We start from the raw sequence: 24,307 nt of genomic DNA, 5'->3' as shown, positions 1-24,307 counted from the left end.
TGGTGCTGAATTATTACATGTTCTTGATGTACGATGTGTCAGACACACATTGCCATGGAAACACTAAAATCATAAGCATTATCATCAAATGTTTGCCAAATAACATTTAGGAAAAGGCACATTTAGCCACCCCCTCTAGATAGGGTTAATAGCATTGTAAATCCAATACGTTGATCCTATAAAGTTATTACCCTGCAACTTTGGGATCTCTCAAATTGGTCTCGTAAGGTTTCTTGTCTTATCTTACAAGATATATGATTTAGATTACCCTTTGAAATAGCAGGCGTCTGCACTTATATTCCTCTTTTTAACGATTTTTATCTAAGTGCCTTTACAGACAGCATTTTATGTCGAATATTTTATGGTGTTATTGGCAGGTAAACTGCTGACCTCTGTAAACATTTATTTGTAGATACCCAAATTAGACCCAGTGGGGTAGTGGTGCTGTTATCAAGATCTACGCTAGAGGGCGTGATGTGCTTAACAAAGAAATCTTTATTGACACGACAAAAGTACAGCGACTTTCGTAAGGTCTTCTACAACTAACATAAACATTTTCTGTATTGTTCAGAAACTAAACTTGAACTTCAGAAGATTAAACTGTCGTATAGTTCTGACATAGATGATTAGACTAGTACCACAAAATACACCAGAACAGACAGAGAGAGCAGATGGTTTTAGCATGGGGTCAAAGAGGGGGTCCACATCAAATCCCTATGCCCATCCTTAACCCACGGCCAAGACCTGGTGACCTCTCCCAGCTGCTCACACGACTACCCCTACCCGACCTGAATAAAGATGGCGTCTGTCGTCTGAAAGCTATACTCAAGCTTCAACTTCCTTTTTTCGTGAGTACTAGTTTAATTCTCTAGGTTAAATATCAGACAAATTTGCAGACCAGAAAATACCGGGAAGTAAAAGACTGACAATGCAATGTTTTGTGAGACATGAAAAACGTATTATCTGAATTTTCAGCCCGAAATATGAACCGAAAATATGAACGCCATTCACATTGACATAGCAATTATGTTGCGAAAAGGCTTTAATGCTTGCACTGGAAATCGTACAAAGGGAACCTACAATACATTTACATTCAGAGACAGGTAATTTACATGTACTATCAATGGAAAGTTTTGTAGTTTTGTTTGCACAGTGGCTACAACAATACTGTCCTAGTGCTCATTTGAAACAAAACAAAACATTCTAAGGTACATATAAGACAGCTATTCTTTAAATGTCATAACTTACATATCAAGCATTATGATACATATAGATATAAACAATATTGACATCTTATACAGACTGTACCTTATATTGTGTTCATCTGGTCAATACAGGACAAAGATACAGTCTCCCCATGAGTTGATAAGCTTTAATTCATCTGGACATCATAATAAGATAATGAATCGAAAATCACAAAGAAAGCAGCGGGGATATGATGAATCAAATTTAAGTTTCCGAACATTTTGTGCTGAGTCTAATTTAGAACAAAGAATTTCACAGCCATTACATATCTAAGAAGTATGCTTGAAAAAAAAAATTATGAGAAATCTGCCTATAACCTCTTTGATTTGATTTCAATATTCAACAAAGGTACGTATGATATATCCAAGGCACCAAAAGACGACTACAGTTTAGATTTAATCACACTATTTGACCAATCACATAGCAGCATTATTACGTCTGTCTTACATGATATCACGTTCAAACAGTGATGGTATAGTTTATCGTTGAGACGGTCCACGTGATTAGTATAGATAGTAAAACGACTATTATGTACACGTTTGACTGTTGGATTAGATAGTGTAACATCGATGTCGACACAAAAGAACGTCAGAAAGTTCCATAGAATCTCATGCTAAAACTATGAACTGTTTGTATGCGTCATTTGGTCATTCATACTTTCAACACGATCTATGACGTCACAAACAAACGTGGCGGCGCCCATTGACCCAAAGGCAAAGCAAAATAGATCTATGAATGCTGTCGCAAATCCTGTAAATACATTTGATTTTTACCAAGTAAAACGCCGGAAATAAGATACCGAACTTTGACGGATACGTACACTATCCTTTGGTGCAATTATGATCAGTACTGCCAGATGGCGCCATTGTACTGTTAGCTTGACGTCCTCCACTCATGAATTTAGTTGTTTCTGTGCTATCCGTTTTGACTTTAATTAAAAATGTACACATTACTTCATAACTAATTGAAAATTGAAGGTTTTATGACTGCATTTGCTACAGAATTCGGAATTTTTCCTCCCTCTTTTTCTGCAATCTTGAGGACTTGAATAATTTTAATGATCCTTGATAAAATCTTTCAGTTTCACTGCCTTAAATACAATGGAGTAGGAGCAAACATATGAACATTATCATCTTGTTATGACCATGTCTAAATAACTTGAAAAAATTTTATATTCTAATTACCTTCACCAAAGCCGAAAGCTGCTTTCATGCAAGTTACTTCAATTTACTTTCGATCTTTCCCTCACATTTTCACAAATCTTTGGCTTTATAAATGTACTTATTGATAACGTAAATGTACAAACCTGTATATCAAAAGATCCTATTTTGCATTCTTGCACCATTGTTTGTCTCTTATATAAAGACTTCCAAAGGCTTTTGAAAATTTGACAACGGTATAAGTCATGTAAATCAGAACGTTTTCATGTAAAAAGGCCTCTACATAACTATTCTAAAGTATCTACCCTTGGCACTTTGATACATGGTTAGCTAAAAGTCTTCCTCTTCACTTGAAATACGCCGAAAAGCCTATAGACGGCACTGTTTTGATATTGTAGAGCATCTAAGAATACGGAGAATATTGACCTAAAAAGACAGTTATACGTATTATCTACATCAACCTTGCCGTAGTAGTAATACTTATTTTTTTTATATTTTGGCTGTGATCATGGTTTTTAAGAGAGTGATAAAAGTTCACACCATAGACCGTATGCCTTTTCGCGTATCACATTGCATGCTGGAAGACAAGTTGCATTATGGGTAACACAGGGGCAAACAACATAATTACCCTAACTAGACGTATGTGTTGCATTCGTACTGTGTCTGGTCCGGTTGTCATGGTAATATTGCTGTTTGCCATCCTGCTACCCATAGTGAACCTCGTCTCCCAGCATGCAATGGTACCGTGAAAAGGGTCTGTTACGACAATGTAAAGTCTGTACATGTGAGTAGATGAGTCAAGTTTATGGCTGTCACTCCTGGTCTTCGCTGCTTCTCCGCCTGTCTGACGTCACTTCCTTCAGCTGACACCATCTGGTGACGGGTTTCCGGGGGTTGTCCATCATCTCGTTCCACTGGTCCGTCCACGGCCCGACCTCGCATTTACCTAGAGTGGGGCTGTGGGGAGAAGCAAGGGTGAATTCAAAGTGATCTAGAAGGAAGGGTCCTTCTTGGTGTGAGCGGATCACATAAATCTGAAGGATATGCACCTTGTACTCTTCAGTACAGACCTGGTGTGTCACACCATGAGGCGGTTTACCGGGTATGCAATGCAAAAGCAGTTCAACTCTTTAAATACATTATCTTCCAAAGGACGTGACAGGAAAGACATACGATATGATATGATATGATATGATACGAGATATGATATGATATGATAGAGTGACGTCCTAATCTTCTTTTGCTTTCAAATTGTTAAAGAACGATATGATACAGAATAGTAGGATACCGCAAGATGTGATATGATGTGGCGTGAAAGGGTCATGTATAACATGACATGATATGATAAAAAGGACGTGACTTTGAAAAAAATATAACAACTTATTACATCATGCCATATCATTCTTAGGTTAGCCTGAGTGTCATCCTGTTCTACCTGAGAGCCTGGAACTGAAACAGGATGACACTCAGGCTATTCTTAGGTAGGCTCGAATCGTCAAGTTCCAAATTACAGAAGACTCTCTAGGCACATAGGAATAGAACCCACCCTCCGGAGTCTTCCACCACAAGTGACAGGAAAACACCCTTCATGTCGTCTTCTGCCACGTCGAAGTGAAATGACTCGTTATAGGTCGGGTTAGGGACGCCATTCTGGACGGACGTCTTTTTCCTGCCTATCTTTCTACTCTCACACATCAGGGCGACTCTGATGTACGTATCTGAAATTGGCGGGAAAAGTTTGTGAGGAAAGCTATTAAGTTATTTGACAGTCTCAGATTCATCGATATTCGAAATGATGGTTACAAGGCTGTTGTGTACAAATCTTATTCGAGTGTGTTGGCAACACTTTCAACGTGTAACAAGCAGTTATACAAAGTTCTTCTCCTGTAAATACATAATCTTTGTATACAATCATTCAACCTAGTTCTTTGGTGGTCTAATGTTACCTATCGGAATATTTTTTAAGTTTATTTTCTGTTAATGAGAGCTTTCATAATCAGATGAGTTCGTGGAGAATGTACAATGATGGAATTCAAATCATCCCATATTAGACCATCTTAAACACACATGGTATGATGTAACTATTAGACAACCCAGAGAAAGCTTCGGCCATATATATATATATATATAATAACACAATGAACCAGGCATTTTTAATTTATCCACATGACTTTCCCATAATAACTCCACGTAACTCAGTCACTAGTCTAAACTACATGTGTAATTTATCAATTGATAAGCTGAAGGCTTTATGTTTTCATGAATGAACTGAGTACATCGATCATAACGTTCTGGCCTTGGACGTGACATACATCTGTATCCTTCAACACAGAGGCGCCATGGTATTGATCTATGCACTAATGCCTCCCAAATGGCCACTCAACTTGACCGCGATAACCCCCATTTGTTGGGGATGTAATGATTGCGTTTAACTTGGCGGTGAACTTGGGCCAATGGTAAGCTGAAAATAGTGACATAACAAGCCATCTTGTCAAACACATCACAATGATAATGTTGTTATCCCTGATTGATTTGTGCACTTAAAAAAAGCACTGTCTTGTGTGCGATTGACTTATGTTGCCAGACTCTCTCGATGCTGCGGGCTTGGTTTTCTCGGCACTGTAAGCTTCTACTTCCGCCTGGTCAACTTAGAGGGCCTGAGAGAATGGTTCCTCGGGATATGTTAGCTCCATTGCCGACGACTTGACCCGTGTCAAAAAATGATAACAGTCCGAAAGTCTCAGTGGTTATATTTTTAATTGTTAGGTATTTATGATAAAACTTCTTTTGACAATGGCGTATGATTATACACGCCGTCGGTTCACATTGAATGTTTCAGACACCGGTTATATTACATTATGGTTCATGCACATTGTAATATAACATAGTCACATCTCAGAGATTGAACGAGAAAAAGAACAACATAACACTGTTGACTATTACAATACCTAATTATTTTCTACTTAGAAATTTCAACTTTGCGCCACAAAAACAATAACTGTGCGAGTCTCTTGACTGAAAGGAGATTATCTACTTTGTTAATACGAGACGAAGTAATTTGGTACAATTCACTGGGGAACAGACTACGTTTGAGTAATGAAATTACCACGTATCGATTTTCACCAAATGACCTTGGTATCTTGATTCCAAAATAATAGTAACGTAGACTTCTTGTCAAAGTGCATTTAACTTCGTCAAGGGAAGGTGTTGAAGTGTCGAGATGTCAACCAAATATATAAAAGTCTACCGAATTGAATAAGACATTTGACGTAAGGGAGCAAGAATCGGTACAAGATAGTACGAGGGAATTTAAAGGAACTAGTTGTAAGATTAGGACTGTGCCCAATGTCAGTTTTCTAGTTACTTTTTTAAATGTTGATCAGGGTTACGTGGTGCGTCAGCTATAAAGTTGTTTCCCAAACGCACGGTTTGGTCACATTCTGTATTCATTGGTACACAATGGATAGGGAGATCTTGGTGTGGTTATTTTTCCACCGTTTGTAAACGATGTAGATACGAAACAGTGATGCAAATGGGTTTAACAGAGCCTTTAGATGTATCTAAAATGAATATTTCGTCATCTAGAACAGTTTTAGTTTCATTTTTAGTGTAGATATCAATTTAATGCAATAATGTGACTTTGAAAAATTAATAGGCGATGTGTTAAAAGAAAGATCGTTAGTTCCAAAGTGACATCCACATACGGACGTTGACTCCCGGTAAAAATTTCAAACAGCCCTCCGCATTTTTCTGAACACTCTATTAACATATTTCATGGTTCGAACCCCGCTCGCACGGTGAGAGTCGGGGCTGCACTCGTCCTTTCAGATGGAAACGTGAAGACTTGTATGATGAAACGTATTTAAGTCGTAAACTCTCTGTTCGCTACTTGAAAACGCATCTTCCTTCAACTCTGTCAATGTTGACTACGTAACCTTTACTTATACGTTCCATACCCCCCGGCAAGATATGATCATATTCTGGTACCTTGAGGTTTTCAAGTTAATCAGAACTACTACTAAGCGTTATGCATAGCAGAGTCAGGATTTGTGGACCATGGCTGTAGTAATTCACAAACGGGTCGGTTCTAAAACTGCGACCCTCACCCACCACCAGCTGCTACCCATTATTTCCAATTGATTCTCCATTTCTTAACTTGAACCTTTGTCTCAAATGATAGGTTTTACCACGTCTTTGCGAAATCGACCTGTCTCGGTGTATAGTGTGGTCGCTCGATCATGCGAATGGGATATCGCTTTCGCAGCAATTTGTTAGGCATGTGTCTAGAATGTGTTTGAAGGCCATTACAAAAGTAGGCAAATTAAACAAGCGTGGTTAGGTTAATATCAGTACACATCGCCGTTATATTTTCACCTACGTTTAATGGTTGTCAGAACAAGCGGCAAGTTTGGTATTATCCAAAGGTAAGATCACATTCGTAGTACGACGGGTGTACGACAACAATCTTGGGACAGTCGTGCCCTTGTCGTATGAAACTCAACTGTCTAGTGACTGAAACTGTTGCCAACTGTTGTCGGTGGCATCTTCTATCATAGCCTTTCGATAAAAATAATAACGAGGAAAATCCAATATGACGGCAGGATGGGTCAACAACATGTAGACGTTTATGACTAATGCTTGCTCCTCTTTCTTACGCTTTTAAAAAAACTGACAAAATACTACTCCAGTTTCCATATTGTTATCTTTCACTCTGCAAAACCTTCAGATTCACCTTTGTCTGCTTGTTATTCCCTACACATCATCTTTAGCTTTCGCAGAAGAAATAGTTAGCAAAACTTAAAATGAAAAATCGTAAGATAATTTCCTCATGCCAAACCGCATAAAAGTTCATACAAAGTGAGTTTTATTCCGCGCCAGTCAAGCTTTGTTTGCGATTTAACAGCAGGCCTTCCAGCTATCTCACAACTAACCCACGTACTTATTGCCTTTTAAGGGGTTACGGCGTTCTCTATCTACAGATCCCACGGAGATGCACCGTTTGGTACGCCAGGGGGCACTTCTACATTCTCTGCACGTACGTTTACCTGTGTAGTACAAGTACACCACTGAGGAGTGCAGACAAATGGACTAGCTTTTATCTCCTCTTGACCTGATCCACTCCCAAACGCACTGAAGGGGAAGCCCGCAGGATGTGTTATTAGTCCTCTGTGTTTTGGCGGCGTAGACCTCCCAACCAGACTGTGACAGACTGATAGCAAAAATAATCTATAGGGAGCGTGTTGTAAGTAATGACTGATGGGGGAAGAAGCAGTTCTTGAAAGACCTTTTGAGTTTGAAGCCAGGAGCCAGAACCTCATCGTGACGCCAGATTTGTTCAACAGTCTTCAGGAATCAGTACCATATGGTTCGCTGTAGATCTACTAGAAAGACAACAGTTGCGAGCAAATGCGGCATATTCTATTTACTTCCATCCATACCCAAGCAAAAATTGACTGTTCCAAAATCAAGCGCAAAAATGACACATTAAAAAAATAAATTTCGTCTCAAAATGAACAACTTCAAAATCACCCCAGTCCGAAATATTTTTGAAAAAATTCAAGACTCGTAGAAATATAACGAATTCAGAAGACGACTGTCCTTGTGGCATGAGGTGTGAGGTATTCTCTTTAGATAAGGCGTTATCTCGATCACTTAAACCTATGCTAAAGCTGCCAATGCCACTGAACAAAGAAACGCACATATAAGGATTAGACTAGTTATCTGGAAATATGTAAAACTTTCTTATCCCAAACGTTATTTATGGATATTTTCCATATCTCACCTGGAGGATTGTCCGACCCAACTCTCGCGAGATTTCGTGCCTTGATGATGGTGACCGTGAGTTGCCCGGCGTTTGGGTGATACCCCATGGAGAACATGACCTCGCTCACGTCTTCCTTAGCCTTTCAAGGAAGAAAAACAAAATACGTGAATAGTTTTATCAGGTTGGTACACCAAACAATATTCACCATTGAGATTCTGTGCAATTATCAGAAGTGTGCGTTGATCCGTTGTGCAATTAACTAGATTCTATTGCGGAAATGTTGGCATGCACTTTGGTTGTGTACGGAAGAAGTAAGAACAGTAAGAAATACAGAAGAAACTTTGATACAAAAGTATCATTTTACTGCAAGATATCAGCACTTGCACTGATATTCAACAGCACAAATAAACCATCTATATGCATTTATAAGCGATGCATAACTTGAAATTAAAGTCCTTCCCACACCACATGCTGTAGGGTGACACCCATCTCCGTTTCTTTAGCCCTTGGGCTCCATAGCTGTGCGAGCACAGATAATGGAAGGGGGCATTCCACATGTAGCTCCGCGTGTCCAACTACCATGATATTTCTATTATTTACAGAGAAGCAGTATGCACAAGCTCTCTTATCATATCAATGCCCAGGGTAGTTCTCTTTCACTGGCCCAGACCTACCTTTGTGATATGCAACATGTGCTGGTAATGTTAAGACGAACAGCTATTACGTGACGCATCAAGGGCGAATGAGCTTAAGGAAATAGTCCTCACAATGACCCTTTTCACCTTATGTTCAAAGGCTTTATGCCTTTCCTATCGTCTTGGGGGATATTCACTCGGAAATACCGGCGCTAATGCAACAACAGAACGCAATGCACGCACCCCGAGGTCTATGGTTGCTCTCGCCGCTATGGATCGGCGGCGAGTAATTCGCCTTCCATTAGACGAATTCTCTTCTGAAACTTCTGAAACACCACTGGACCTTCTCCTTGCTTTTTCCGAGCTCCAGCGACGCAGAGAACCTACATTTGGTACAAACCATCGCATCATACATGCTTGAAGGAAAACCACAAAACGAAAACAGCTACATATGCAGAGCTCCTTGTTGTTGTTGTTGTTGTTGTTGTTTTTCAACAAAATAGATTTACAACTAGGTTTTTGTCAAGCAGGTTGAATACTATACAGAGCTAAGACTTTTATTATTTGAGACTGCAGTCTTACTCAGATGTCAAGTGACCAATTATAACTTTACGGACAATACCGTCAGTTAAAGGTGTCACTGTAAGGAAATCCCATCGTCTCTGTTCAGTGAATCGGATTGATGTTTGTGGATCGGTTTTATTACTTAAGTTTTTCCAATTTCATTTTTTCGCTCTGTTTTGGGTCATGCAGTAGTGAAACTTATAACAATATCACAATGGAATCACTCAAAAATAGATGAAAATAGAATAAACTCCTTCAAAGAGGAATATCTTACCTCCACCAGATGTTTGCTTTCGTCGTACTGGTCTGGTCACCTCCTCCTGAAAAAGAAAACAAGATAGAATATGAAATCAAGTGGCAATTCATAAATAGCTGCATCTAGTAGTACTGCATCTAGTAGTACAGTTCATCCATGCCTTGATGAATGTGACAGCGCGGAGTACGTGAAACGTCGACGTCGGTTGCGTTTTAAGACCTCAATGTTGATATGATTCATTTACTATGGCTCGATCGATCTTTTAGATTGCACATTACAGTGGTAACATGGCCATTCATTCTACATTTTGTGCATTCAAAAAGAAACAACGTTTGACATTTGCAACGGTTGAAGTATATGTGGTTGGGCGCAATCTGGTGTGTGTTTCTCAGCCGTTGCCGCCACTTACATCTTCTACCTGCTGAGCTATTAAGGTAATCTTGCAAAGAATGTTATTACCATTATGCTTCAGCTGGTGAGGCCACTATATCTTGTGCCGACTGATGTATTACGCCGATCTTACCAAGAATGCTATTGCCATTATACTTCAACCGTTACGGCCACTATATCTTATATCTAATGTGCTATTACGACGATATCATCAAGAAAGAGATCCCAATCAGCATTACCACGAGGTCATCAGGAGCGCCAATCTTACAAAGAATCTGGTTACCGGGACTACGCTTTCATTACCAACACCCACACATAGATCACGCACGGCTCATTTCTTCAATGAGACCCTGGATGACCTTATCTAACCTGCCAACCCTTCAAAAGCGTTGTAAATGATGATTTGTATTATCTTAGATGGTCTCAGAAAGAAGGGTGCTGTTTAAGAATCCTGTCTCTAACGACTGCATCAATGATGCCGTGTGAATACCAGCTTGAAAAGTCATTTATATTTGTAGCAGGATTGATTCAAACACCAATGAAAAATGAAGTGTTCTTGCATCTCGTACATTAAATAAAGGCGGAGACGCCATAACTTTCCGGAATTTTTGGTCCACTGTTCTATCTGCATGAAGAGGCGGTGGGTCATTAACACAGACTGGTGCTGTTCATTAAACAAAATGGTATACGTTAGTCCCATTTTCGCCTTGTGTTGGAAGTTATAGGTTGCTCAATATACATGTTTGTTCCGATGGGTTCCCAAATCTTTGTCGTAAAGTGATCGATGTAAAACTAGCTGTCCATAAAAATGACCGGCAGCCGTAATCGAAGAATGAGCCGATGGTGAAACGCTCAAGGGTAAAAATGATAAGTATACTTCATCTCTCATATTGATTGATTGAGCCAGCGTCGTTCTAATGACGTCGCACCTTCACCGATCGATCGATGACGTCACGTACATGTAACTACAACACAGTGTCACGTTTTGTCTTCACTGAATACTGATTCTATATTAACAGTAGTAACATTTTACTATTGCAAGTAAAGATGTGATGTTCAAAAATCAGATGACGACCTCGTATCAAGAATCTGAACAACTACGAGGGTCGTTCATGAGAAAACCTGACCTACATTCAGTTATAGTAGGAGTCTGACATTACACACCAATAATGATACACATCTCTATAGGTCATGTGGCAGAATTGCAGGTTTGAAATATGAACAACCTCTCTTTTACAGGTGTTTTGGTGATGGGGCAGTCTGAATGTGAGGCTATCACCAGGTTTCCATTTCGGAGGATCGTCGCTGACTTTAACTGTTTGCTAGCTTCATGTTAAAATCAGTCCAAGTATTCATGGCCATTTGCACAGACGGAATATGTCTTGTGGTACTTTTGTTAATGCGGCGATCTTTCAAAATGGAGACCTGATGGCCCTTTAGCATTTAGCTGGCTTCATCATCACACCTCACTACATACCTTTAAAAGATAAGCTGTTTAGAGCTAAAGACCTACAACATCAGACCTTATATGGATATATGTATCATTATATTTAATTGCAGTGACCTCCTATGTATATCTGAAAATCATCCTCTTATGCAAGGCCCGCCGCTTGTGTGTTTCAAGCAAAGGCCCTTGTCGCAGTACCGGTCCGCGATCGGTCCTTCTCGCTGAGTTGAAAGGAAAGTTGCCAGCCAATCACGTCGCCACTCACGGTCAAGAAGCAACGCGGTTGGCTGGGAACTTTTCCTAATGAAACACAGAGGGAGAGTATCTGATTGGCTGACTACTAGGCAGCACTAACACAGCGAGAAAGACGGGTAGCAGGTCGTTACTTGCGATACAAATGCAACATGGGAGAATGATCAAAGTGGGCCCGGCAGAATCTTTAATGAACGGGCTTCGTGGCTTTTTGCACGGGCGTACTCACGAATCTGACACCTTCCACGGAGTCGTTGGACCCGAAGGGAGACGAGGTTGGGGAGAAGTCGTCGTCGGCGAGACCCCCCATGGACTCCTGACGAGCTTGCCGCTTCAGCCCCCTGATACAATAACACCATTAGTACATGTAATCCCCACGTAATAATGACACATATCAAATCACATGCACTAATTACACAACACATAAGTGCGTGGGCGATGCATCAAGACTTCTGAACGGAAATTTAAATCATCAAAGAATAGTTATGCTTGAAGAATCCATGATTAGCAATTCTAATTCATAAAAAAGCCGTGCAGCATATGTAAAGTTAATATACAACAACTGAAGTATAAGATAATAGTAATGCAAAATAAGCGGAAAATTAACAGAAAAAAAGTAATGATAATATTGATCAAAGTAAAGTTGAAATTATGATAATAATGCAACCCGTTTACCCCAATTCGTCGACCTCATCAATGCGATGGAATCTTCCACTTTTGTTGAAAAAATAATAATTGTAAGAAATTAGAAGCTTTAACATGCAACGTTTCTCATCCTATTCAAGCAAATTTTACTTACTGATAATATTGTATATGACATTTCGATTTTATATGGTATGGTATGGTACCGGTATGACCTAATCCTTTAAATCTTTTAATCACGGAATCTCTATGTGACGCATTTGTATATCCATGCAGATTTTTGCTATCTACATTCAACTCGTGTAAGATACATGTTTGTGTATGAAAGCTAATTCAAAGTCAATGCCCCAAACCGCCAGCTCTGAAAAAAAACATTTGTATTCAGACTATACTTCTTGGACCACACATTCACCAAACTACATGCAACATTTCCAGTTATCTTCTCTCAAAACGCATGTAAGACCATCAGAACACATTATCTCTAAATGACGGTGCCATAGCTTATCCCTCAAGGGGTCGGGTTGTCATGGTAACGTGTAAGTACGTCATTTGACGTCCCATCAGTGGTTGACTACGATGGCTTGTAATTGGACATTGACGTAGATAAGTGCGACCGCAATGGCGTCCGGGAGTCAGAAATGCTTTTAAAAACGAGACAACGACACATGGGCAACGTCTCACGAGCAGAGGAGGTAATCATCGGGTTGACGGCTTTGAAATTATCAAGGAAATATCATGTGAAACAACGCGATAAGGATACGACATCTTGTCTGAGCAATATGTATGAGATGCTAAATACATACATGTGTGATACGATAATCCCTAAGGAGTTTGAAGTACTTAATGATAAAACCAGTCTTACTCTGGCGTGACTCATTAACTAGGATCTTATAGGACTTACCTCCTGAGATTACATACATCTGAACCTCATTTCAGGGGAATTATGAGACTGACATGCTTTTAGTTACTTGTTGCAACATGTTGTACAACCAAGACACAGTTGTATGTGACTGGGGTGTACATAGATATCATTCTTATGTGGTGCTTTCACAATTGCGTGGCCGAAGAAATAGCCATTCGTACCACCCAATACACTGAAAGTAGGGAAGGGTTTTAACTAAATTGTGCTAAACTGAAATCGTTTGACTATACGATGACGTCTATGAGTCGAAATCTATACACATGAGCTGGTGACACTTGAAATATTGGGTTAAAACTTCGCCGCTTTTTTACTTTGCTTGTTTTGGTATATCGTTTCTTAGCTTGTAATAGGAATAGTCCCTTTACGAGTCTTCTTAGACCCACAGCGATAATAAAGGTCCAAGCGTGATGTACATTCAGTTAGCCTGGGAATACGTTGCAGTGCAACAACTCCTATCACCTTTCCACCCACGTTTTGCTTGACGCACATCGCGCGGGCGTCCACGTAATGAGCCTATTTTAGGGGCAACATGGTCGCCCCCACATTTCAAAAGCCTCTACGCCGGATATAAGTGGGCGTTGAAACCTTTAGTACACGCACACATTGTCTGGAGGTGAAAGATCTACATGGCAGGCTCAATCCATCTTGTAGTTTCAAAAGTATGTGATCTCAGCAAAGCAAAGTTGACATCTTACGTGATACAATCTTCAAAATGACTACGAGGTAAACCTTCCCCCATTTCCTAAGCCTACGTCGCTTCTGTAATTCAGAATGTTCTCTACCGCCTTTGTTGACTTTGTACAGTGTTGTTCTAGGTCGTTAAACCTATAAGAGGTCATTTGGGTAAAAAAAAGATGGACTGCCGTTAAGTCCTGGAATGACATTTTTATATTTTACTCGGTATCACGAGGGGCAAAGCTATCAGAAAAACGCAAGAAGCGTGTTATAGAAGAAACGTCAACAACTAGCAGAAGTTATGAGACCTTGGCAACTCTATAAGACCTCAGTAATATTTCTCTCTGCCTTTTATTGAAGACAATATTTTTTTGACACCAAGGCCATACTGATTTTGTTATATGGATTACATCCTCTGGCACCCCAAAACTGAACTGCGTGCAAAAGAAATAGAAGGTTAAGAAAAAAGTAAGTGGTCAGGAAGGTAGAACAAATGATCACACAGAACATGCATGGTATACAAAACAATACTTTTTGTCCTTTCACGTCTAGATCTTTTTATTGACTTCTCTAATCTGTGTCCATTTTCCAAAAAAAATTCTCAATTCATGGCACATATTTGCAGCTCCTCTGTGAGACTTACACAATGTTTTTTTTAAACGGCCGAAAATTGATGCGTGCGTAAATGTCATCGATCATAATCAAGTCAGTGGTGTCCTACGTACATAGTGCAACAAGATTCACAAAATATGTCAATCGGAAGTATACTACCTTAAACAATGTGATTACTTATACTTTTGATATTCTTTTCCAGATAGGCAAGCTCTACTCACGTGTTTGATTTATGAGTCATTTAAAACAAATCACTCGGATTAATCTTTCTAGAAGGGAGTTTTCTAAAGTAAAGTAAGGTCATTTATTCCTGGTATTTAGATCTAATCACAGAGTTATATGAGGAAATTGATTTTTCTGTTTGCACTTGTGATAAATCATAGCGACTTAACTGGCGACTGAGACAGGGTCATAGAACGCGACGACGCATACTAATATTACTGTACAGTATTAAAGATTAAGATTTATATAGCTATAGATCGTCTCTGTCCATAAGTCGCAAACTTCAAAGTCATGTTTGGACTTCAGCCATGACTTTTTTTTTATATTGGGGTGGCTTTGGGATTTGAAATCAATCAACATTTTTTTCTTGACGCTTAAGACTGTACACCTAACTCCTCAAGCATGTTGTGTGGTGGAAGAATTTTTTTTTTACACAACTCAAAATTCGTTGAATTTGTTCATATGTATCGTATGCCTGAAGTGGATAATCTCAAAATAGATCATACCACTTGAAATACGTAGCAAACGCCACAAAACGCGACTTAACCATAAATCCCATATCTGCTTGGAGATTACAGTCACTGCACTGTCTGACGTTAGGATCAAACTTTATTGCAACTTTTATGACGCCGTCATCACTGCAATACATTGCAAAACATATCAACGGAAGGTGCATTGTGTACAATCAATTCTACAAACCGTTATCCCATCAGATCTAGTATTCAGAATGCAGATGAAATTGATGATATAATACATCACTATGACAGCCTATCTATGGATATGCAATGTTTCTACTTAGGAAGTGCCATCAACAAGATACACAGTTTTCATCTTGATATATTTTCCTTCAAAAATATAATCCTTTTGCGTGGGATAAGTCAAAAGCTTCCATCATAATTAAATTACTTCTTGGAAATTCCATTAGAAAATACCACTCTAATGATGATCTGAAAATAGCAAATTCGTGACTAAGATTGTAAGATGTTGCTGGAAAGATAATGCGGATTTGAGAAGTAATTTCTCTGTACACACAAGAGATTTCAGTGATGATAAACTGACCTGCTGTACAAAAATGTACGCATGGGAATAATGTAATCATCATGGCCATGACCAATATAGTAAGCTGCCCTTTCCATTGCATAACCCCTTTTAGCAGGCTGAAGTGTCAGTAAAATGCACTGCCTACTCTTAGCAAGGGTCATTGTCTGTTATAGATTGTACATTAGCGACAGATATTAATGGCTATGGCTAGAAAATATTTCATACATATCTAATGAAGTTCTATTCATTCCAACGAGCAAGTGGTAAATGACAAAGACGCCACATTGCTTTATAAAATGTCCTTGATGAAGGTGCTAGATTCTTGCGTGACATTTAGAAGACATAAGTCTCAAATGTATACGACTACGACTGGATAATTTTTTTGATTACATTTTCTTAGAGCGTTAAGCAATTTACACTTAACTCTCTGTGCATCAATCATTCATAGAACAGCGTACTGAAAAATGCAAATTTTAATCACTCCTCAAGACAAACAGTATTAGGCATGTCTAGAGCACTAAAAACATGGAAATATATTCAGAATTAAGGTTGAAATGTAATTGCCAACACAAAAATTGGACTTACCCAAATTTTCGACTGATTAGTCCCAGTCTTTGTCAAGGAATGAGCAATCCACTGCTTCTGTGACGTCTGAAACTTCGTCCAATTTTTGTGTTGGCAATTACAATTAAACCTTGATTCCGAATGACTTCTACCAACACAGATGGAATTTCAAGTGAACTGAAGATATAAATCTGTTGGCCAAAAATGCAACTGAACAGGGCACTATCATAAAAGTAAAGAAGAAAATTGGTATGGTATTTATTACATGTCTTTTCTCGCTAAAGTGAGGATATTGACCGTGATGGTTGATAGTGACAAAAGAACGTGCCGTTTTTCCAAGTGTCTGATCTGACGATAACGTCGATATGCCTTCGTTACTACAAACTTGTATTAGCACATCCGTAATCATTTGAGACGGATAAATACACGAAGGGACATGACTTATCTTATATTTCCTTCACTACGATGACAGGAAGATTCGCTTGTCCTAAAGATAACACCAATGCACTCAATCATCTTTTCACTTGCGTTTACACCTACAGGACAGTTTGAAGCCTTCAATTTCGATCGCACAGATATGACGACACGTCAGATAGATAGGGTAATTAGACCGAGACGTGTGGTTAATTAGATGTCACCTAGTGCTGATTAAAAATCAATCCAGACGTCCCTGCTCATCACGTTTGTCATTGAAAATCACGACCATGTCTGAAGCTGGCGAGGAGATCCCACGAGAAATTCTTTCAGACAGGCGCTTCTAAATTGTTCACATGAGAAGTTTCTAAAGTGCATTTGATAACTTGGGTTTTGGTTTCTCGGTACAAGAGTATTTGGTATCATTAACAAGCCTGAATTGACTAAGAAACGTAAGTAACATTTTTAGTTTGTCGTTTCTTTTTCACATGCGCTTATTGTCACTTTAGTGTCGTTTTACATGATTTCACCCGTATGTACACATATGAGGCAATGGACGCTTTAAGCAATCATGTTTTTGCTAAAAAAACAAAAGTGACTAAAATGAAGTAGATAAATCATTTCTAAGGTGAAAGGGATTTTCACTCACCTGTCACCTGCTCTTTTCTCTCGCCTCCGTATCCTCGCATCATCAAACTCTTCCTCGGACACAGAAAGTGATGAAAACTTTGCGTCTGAAACATACAACAAAACAAAAGTGAACTTGTACTCGCAAAGAATACATCAGTAGAACCCATCAGTATTCCATGAGCATTCAAAGTGCGATCACAAAACTCGCTGAACTTGAAGTAATGGCGCCCTTAAAAGACTTTCGAGAGAGACTGGGGTTTAAGCTAATGTAGCGTAGAATTGCTCTGCGAAGCACTGTCAACTAGATGCGGAAGGATATCATTACCTCAGATTGACTCACACAACCAAAGCTAGATTTGGAAGAACCAGTCATACATTTCAACGACCTGTTATGTTTTACATTTTAGACGCATTCGGCCGAATAACGAAGTTGTAAATACTATACATGTACCGTCAGTGCTGCTGCATTTAACGAGGTTTGACTTTGAACTTGGAACGAGCTAGCCAAAATATCCCCGGCGTATTCACTATGAATAGAAAGCAGGGCAATAACAAGATAAATATCTCCACCAGTTCTCCCTAAAATTACTTTTCTTTGACCTACATCAATGCCAATATAGAGGTTCTCATTTAAAATGAACGACAATTTTACGGATAAGATTTTACGGGTTATGGCCGTAAGGTTGTAAAATTCGATAACGTTATACAACTGTAGAGGCAACACAGCACACAGCGTCCAAAACTAATTTCTCGGCTTTTATCCGGCCTATCATTGTTACTGAGCGGCGCTTTACGACTCATTTGAACGAAAGTGACAATGTCGGAGCCAATTTCTAGCGTTGGTATTGGTGCTGCCGGAAAATAGATTCGACCTTACGGGAATTGGGTTGTAAACTTGCCGATGGTACTAAAATCACAGCTCCTGTCAGTCAAAAGTTGACGTGCGCACGACTATCCTGTAACATGTCTGTCCACTTTGTGAATAGACAGGAAACTTAATTCTCTTCGGAGTTTACGGAGAAGAGAATTGGGTTGTAAACTTGCCGATGGTACTAAAATCACAGTTCCTGTCAGTCAACAGTTTGGTTTACAGACCACTAATGGAAGATTTTTGCATCAAAACTGGAAAATGTGCATGAAGATTCCATGTGTTATCAATGTCTTTGTTATTCCATCGCATTCCAGGTGTTTATCTCCGTTAAAGGGGCAACCAGTCCATTATGTATTGAACTTGCCCCATACTTCGGAGAAAAAAACGATTTGCAAAAAGAATTCCATGTTTTCAATACGTTCGTGAGGCACAACGATGTTGTACTCTATGGATATCACTAGGCCTATAGGCAATATGCTAAAATAGATTCAGATTTCATTTAAAGAGTTGATCATTTACTTTTTGATCGTCCCGATCCTACAATCGATGCCTTTGAGTTCATATAACGAAGTCAAAAGTTACGAATAACTTCTTGCTTTATTTAGATATCAAGTACTTCATATCATATCGCTATTCTAATCAATACATGTTTGTTTGTTTGTCACCATTTTAAGATTTTAAGAATCTCTTCTCTAGCGTCCACCGTAATAGAAGACGGTAGTAACTTACCAAAAGTACGGTCCAATTCTAACTTCGATTTTGTCAAATCAAATACATTCAATTCGAAATGCATGCACCCTTCAACGGGACCATTCGCCATGTATCCCTGCGACACAGATCGACCGCTTTACTGCCCCATGATTAATAGGCACTATTTTCTTTATTGACCTCGGGTGGGCTAATTCCAAGCTGTCAAACTTGTCAAATATCTTTTCCCATACTGCCATACAATCATGACGAGTCGTAATACAATCGGGTGATTTTTCCATGGCAGGTGTTTAGAAATTCAACAATAGTTCTTAATTTAGTGGATGTTGATATATTGAAGCACTTTACGTACCTATTCACATATTGATCTAACAGCTAATAAAGGAAAAAGCACACCATAAATCCTTTTATATGATGACCCGCAGCAAAGCTACATGAAGATCGGCTTACAGTTATGTGAACCTCCCCTTACTGTGCCACAAACGGCTCTCATAACGTCATCGGTGGGACATATGTCAGCACAACTTTCGTAATACAACATCTTGATCTACAAGTATTTTATTCTAGCAGCAACGATACGGTAGATCTCGGCTGACCTTAGGTCAACATACCAACCCCCTCCCACCCCTGAATCGTATTGCCTGTCTGTGCTTTAATACACATTGTGCATGGACGTTCCAGACATAGTTAAGGTTGATTGGACACAGAAACGTTTCTGGTAACATGAGGAAATGCAATTTCCGTTCATTATGTCAGTATAACTGACAAGATCTGTATTCATCAACAGAGCAGAGGTTACCTTTGCCTTATTGATAATATTGTGCAATAATGTTGCCGCAACAAGTGATTCTGTCTACCTGATTCCTTGTTTTGGGTGTATGTATTCTATATGTATTTTATGTATTGAATTGATAGATTAATATTTTGTACAATGATGATTGATATGTGTCATAACTAAAGTTTAATCGCATTTATGTACGATTTAACACGCATGCTCATTTGTTTTAAAAAAATGGACAAATTATCAATAGCTATTTTTACCTCTGTAAAGGAGGCATAATTTTTTTTTTTTGTGTTTGCTTATTTGTGCTTCCACATATTTTGGTCGGCACAGCTTAAGAATGTACAAATGTTTTGTGATCATCATCATCATAGCTTGTCGCAATGTATCTCAATCCAGCTCTGTGCAACTTCGTTCGCTTGTGATGGTATTTGATATGTGGGTTGTTTCTTTAGTTTTATGGTGTTTGTTAAGTAGCTAAGTGTTAGTGACAGGCTATGTATTTTTTTATTAATCTTTAGGGTGGTCCCTTCAGTTAACTAAGTAGCTGATTTCCATGGGCGCCCTTATGAGGACCGTTCTCTTATGTTTATTGAATTGATATGATAACCTTTATAACTAGCAAGACTGTGTCTTTGACAGGTAGACATGCAAATAAGCTTAATCCATGCATCCGCTTGTTCTGGCATACTGACGATGAAAGAAAGCTCGACAGTAGTGAAACCTACACTGACACCCATCCAAGGTATTTCGAACCACTTGGATATATTCCAGCAATATATAGATCGAAATCTAGCATCACCTTGTCTACAGCACATTCGCATTAAGTATTAAAGATTGCAACTCCATTCTACTTTACGTGTAATACTTTAAGCTGTTGGAAATTGAATTTCAAATCCATTGCCGTCCTTGTAATGAATGAATGAATGAATGAATGGTTTTATTTGATCATTGTGATCGGAAAACATGGAGTACCTCGCAGCCATAGGCTGAATTGCGTACTTTTCACATTATTTTTAAAAAGTAGTGACATTAGGCAATCTATCGGTTACATACAAAGATAATATAATTGTTCCTAATCAACAATAAATGCGTTCTTAAAATCACAGGTAAACACTACCTTAAAACAGGTAGGTTGAAGACGGGTACGTCGGAAGTTTAAATACAAACATAATTATTATACACATATTAAGCAACTGTCAATTGTAATCTATACCCTTCATGAACCGTTCAGTAGGGTGGTCATGAAGGGTATCGGACTGTTCTGGTATCTTTTAGTCCTTGGTCTTGTGGTGGCCAGGAGGTGTTTGTTTCGGGTGTCTCTTAGGCTGATTTCGCCCCGGGTAGGTGGGAACCAGTCCCTGAATGTCTCGGTCACTATCAGTCTCTTAGCAAAGTTGAGGCATAGGTCACGACGCCGGGCGTCTAGGGTAGGTAAGTCCAAGGTGCTGCACGCTTCCCTGTAAGAGCTATACGCAGGGCCAAGTATGGTCCGGCAGGCTCTTCTCTGGAGGGTTTCAATCCTGGCGCGTTGTGCTGTTGTTAGTCCGGCATGCCATGCGGGTGCGGCGTATTCCAATGCTGGGCGCACAAGGGTCTTGTAGCATGTCAGTAATTGAAGTAATGAAGTAATGAAGTAATGAAGGGTACAACTAAGTAGAATAAAAAGTTTTCGCATCCAGAATAGAATATGTGGAATTGCTAATAGGTAGTGGTTTGAAAGGAACGAAAGTGTTTGGCTGCAAAAGCAATAGATTGCAAGTAGAGCAAAAAACTTATGTGCTGCAAAAATGATTTACATGATATTTCTAATCAGTCGTCTATTAATATTGAGATTTGCCACATTTGTTGAGGAATTGGCATGGCATGTGTTTATCACCTTCTCAATAAGTCCACCCGGAGACCAGACTATACTATTTTGAGCCACTCACACCGGGAAGGACCGCTACTCATATGGATGGCGGTGCGAAGAGCTCTTTAATGATCTCCCTTTAATAATCGCGTGGTCTCAAATCGTTGGATCGACTGTCTGCAATTCTTTTATCTTGTTTAGTCTAAACCATCATGTAATCCTGACCCAAAGTTTCGTGCAAGCTTAATTGTTTTATTTCATTGAAAATACGATAACGTTCTTGTGCACGATTGTTTGTAACGTTTCCAGAAAGTCGGTGAAACAGTTATGCATGTGGCTGATTATACCTACTACATTCACTATGTAAACGTTGAAGAACTACATTATCTGCAAAGCCATATTGCTAGAAATCTTTCCATTCAAACCATTGGGGGAATATTTGACACTAGCGGGACAACTAGAAAGTCGTCAAGAGTCAAGGTCGTTTTCTAATTCCAAACACGGTCACAGAACTTCTAAATGGACCAATAAAGGAAGGCGCAGACATAATCGCATTATCGTTCATCAGTGTCTGGCCAAAAGTCTGCTGTTCGATAGATAAGAGTCTGCCAACATGTTTTCACCATTATCCGGCTTATCATAAGCCGTCTGAGAACAGCTGAAAGTAATACGGCAAGGTACCGAGTTACCAAAGCGATCAATTTTGAACATTGCTGGTCTAATTGGTACAAACCTTTTCATTCTAACGGCAACAAATGAACAAATAAATCTTAAGTCCTGTTGCTCATTATCCTCTATGCAAAAACTGCAGAATATGACAATCAAAGATTACGTATGCCCTTTAATGTAGAGAAATAAACAAATCATATTAATCATTCTATGATTCTGCTGATTTTGATTAAAACTAATCATGCTATATTTTCACCCTAGCTACATATAGGTCGTTGTCTTTTGTTGGAATCTTTAACGAATCAATTTGATAGACCTGAACGAGAGTATAATTTGCGACATCTAAGACAATAAAACCAACATGACAGATTATTGCATATGCTTTTCGGTGATTAATTTCGTTTGAAGTTAAGAGGTATGCCAAATAATTAAAACGTCTGATTGATGACATGGCATTCAATTATTGTAATGAATTCTGTATTATTAGATCTTTAATCTTTAGACTAGGGGGAAATGAATATAGTGTTTTCAGCACAGTACATTAAACGTCACAGTACGTTATGCGAATGTCGTAACGGGTACGGAAGAGAAACTGCAAACCTTGCGCCAAACTATAATCATAGACATAGGGACGAAAGGGGAAAAACATTTTCCTTATTTTTCACAGAATGCTAAAAGCATGATTGTATGCTCTTAAGCGGTAATCAATACAAATTATTTGGCGTTCATAATCATATCTACCACATGCATGGTGATGGAATACTTCCCAACATAATGACATTACTATATGTGACTTCCTGCCATTTTGTAAGAATGGAGAATGTTAAATCGACGTCGTACATGTTTGAATGACATCAGAGTCAGTCATCAACACGCAACTCTAACATCATTGTAGAGCTTTTTCACCCATCTTTCATACAAGGAGGCAAGCAGGTACTGACCAACATGTTGGTGCCCCTTTTTGCATTTCAATGTGTGGTAACTCAAGCGTAAACAATATTTCTTTAATATGCTTCTGATATTCTCTTCTTTGAGCTGTAGGCAGTCAACAGTGGTTATTTGAGGTCAGGAGATCTTTACATGTCTGAAAAATGTCCGAAATGTCCGAAAAAAACCTACGACTCAATAAAATGCATATAGGGACACCAACATGGCGGTGGACACAGCGATGACGTCACGTAAAATAGCTTCGAAGATTGAAACTACTTTAATACGTCACCTCAGCACTCACCTAGTGAAAGACTTCTCTGTGTGTCAGGATCAAGCGAGGGGTCGCTTTCTTCTGGCAGAGAGTACCTAAGACGGAAAGGAAAGGGAAAGAACATTACACACTGTCCTAGATGCTGTTTAGGAATCAGTTCATCCAAAGCTATTTCCTTCATCGCATTGTAAAGTCCCTGCCTGCCTATCCCATGGCGATAAAAACGTTTTTATCGTCATGGTTATGTCGGTTGTAAGTGGAAATAGCGCGAATCACCATCATGGGACGAAATTCCGTATACACAGAATCATGAAGATACATACGATTGAGGACATGCGTTTGTTTTGCAAAAGGGCCCGTAGGTTGTCAAAATGCAAAAAAACGCTTGCGAGTATTGCTTGTTATATTGCTCATTGCACTATACACCGAATTCAACGCAAAGGGGCAATATGCGTGTATCATCATCTACTGGTTCAGCATCTACAGTTGTAATAAATTACACTACAAATATTAAAGATAGCAAGATATCGCAAACAATCAGTATTCAAGGTTATGACAAACAATGCATAATGTAGCATAGCTATATATTACATGTACGGAACTTGGCTGTAAGATTATTTCAATATCTTGCAGCGCAGTCATAAATGAATATTGCATTTCATCACGAAGAAACCTGTTGATCAAAGCAGCAGTAATAGTCGCAGTACGCGTGCGTTCACAGCGTCACACCTGTTAGTTAATACACTGTGCTTTATGATCCACATAAAACAACCACAACAGTTTAAGTACA

The 24,307-nt window shown here is 39.1% G+C and overlaps 1 protein-coding gene across 2 annotated transcripts in view; it reads right to left on the bottom strand.

The window, feature by feature from the left end:
* Positions 1–1,026: 1,026 nt before the first annotated feature.
* LOC136445869 (synaptotagmin-6-like) overlaps positions 1,027–24,307 on the bottom strand; it is a 36,370-nt gene continuing 13,089 nt past the window's right edge. For both annotated transcript variants that reach the window (XM_066444076.1, XM_066444086.1), the window contains exons 2-9: positions 23,548–23,612; positions 17,455–17,539; positions 11,943–12,054; positions 9,643–9,688; positions 9,048–9,187; positions 8,188–8,308; positions 3,952–4,123; positions 1,027–3,362 (exon numbers count right to left, since the gene is read on the bottom strand). In XM_066444076.1, the coding sequence (XP_066300173.1) occupies positions 3,218–3,362; positions 3,952–4,123; positions 8,188–8,308; positions 9,048–9,187; positions 9,643–9,688; positions 11,943–12,054; positions 17,455–17,539; positions 23,548–23,612 (886 nt within the window). In that variant the 3' untranslated portion in view covers positions 1,027–3,217. The remainder of the gene's footprint in view (positions 3,363–3,951; positions 4,124–8,187; positions 8,309–9,047; positions 9,188–9,642; positions 9,689–11,942; positions 12,055–17,454; positions 17,540–23,547; positions 23,613–24,307) is intronic.

Source organism: Branchiostoma lanceolatum, chromosome 1, assembly GCF_035083965.1.
Source record: "Branchiostoma lanceolatum isolate klBraLanc5 chromosome 1, klBraLanc5.hap2, whole genome shotgun sequence".
Taxonomy (NCBI): domain Eukaryota; kingdom Metazoa; phylum Chordata; class Leptocardii; order Amphioxiformes; family Branchiostomatidae; genus Branchiostoma; species Branchiostoma lanceolatum.
Note: the sequence above shows the minus strand (reverse complement) of the source record. Positions and strands in the feature narration are given on the sequence as shown.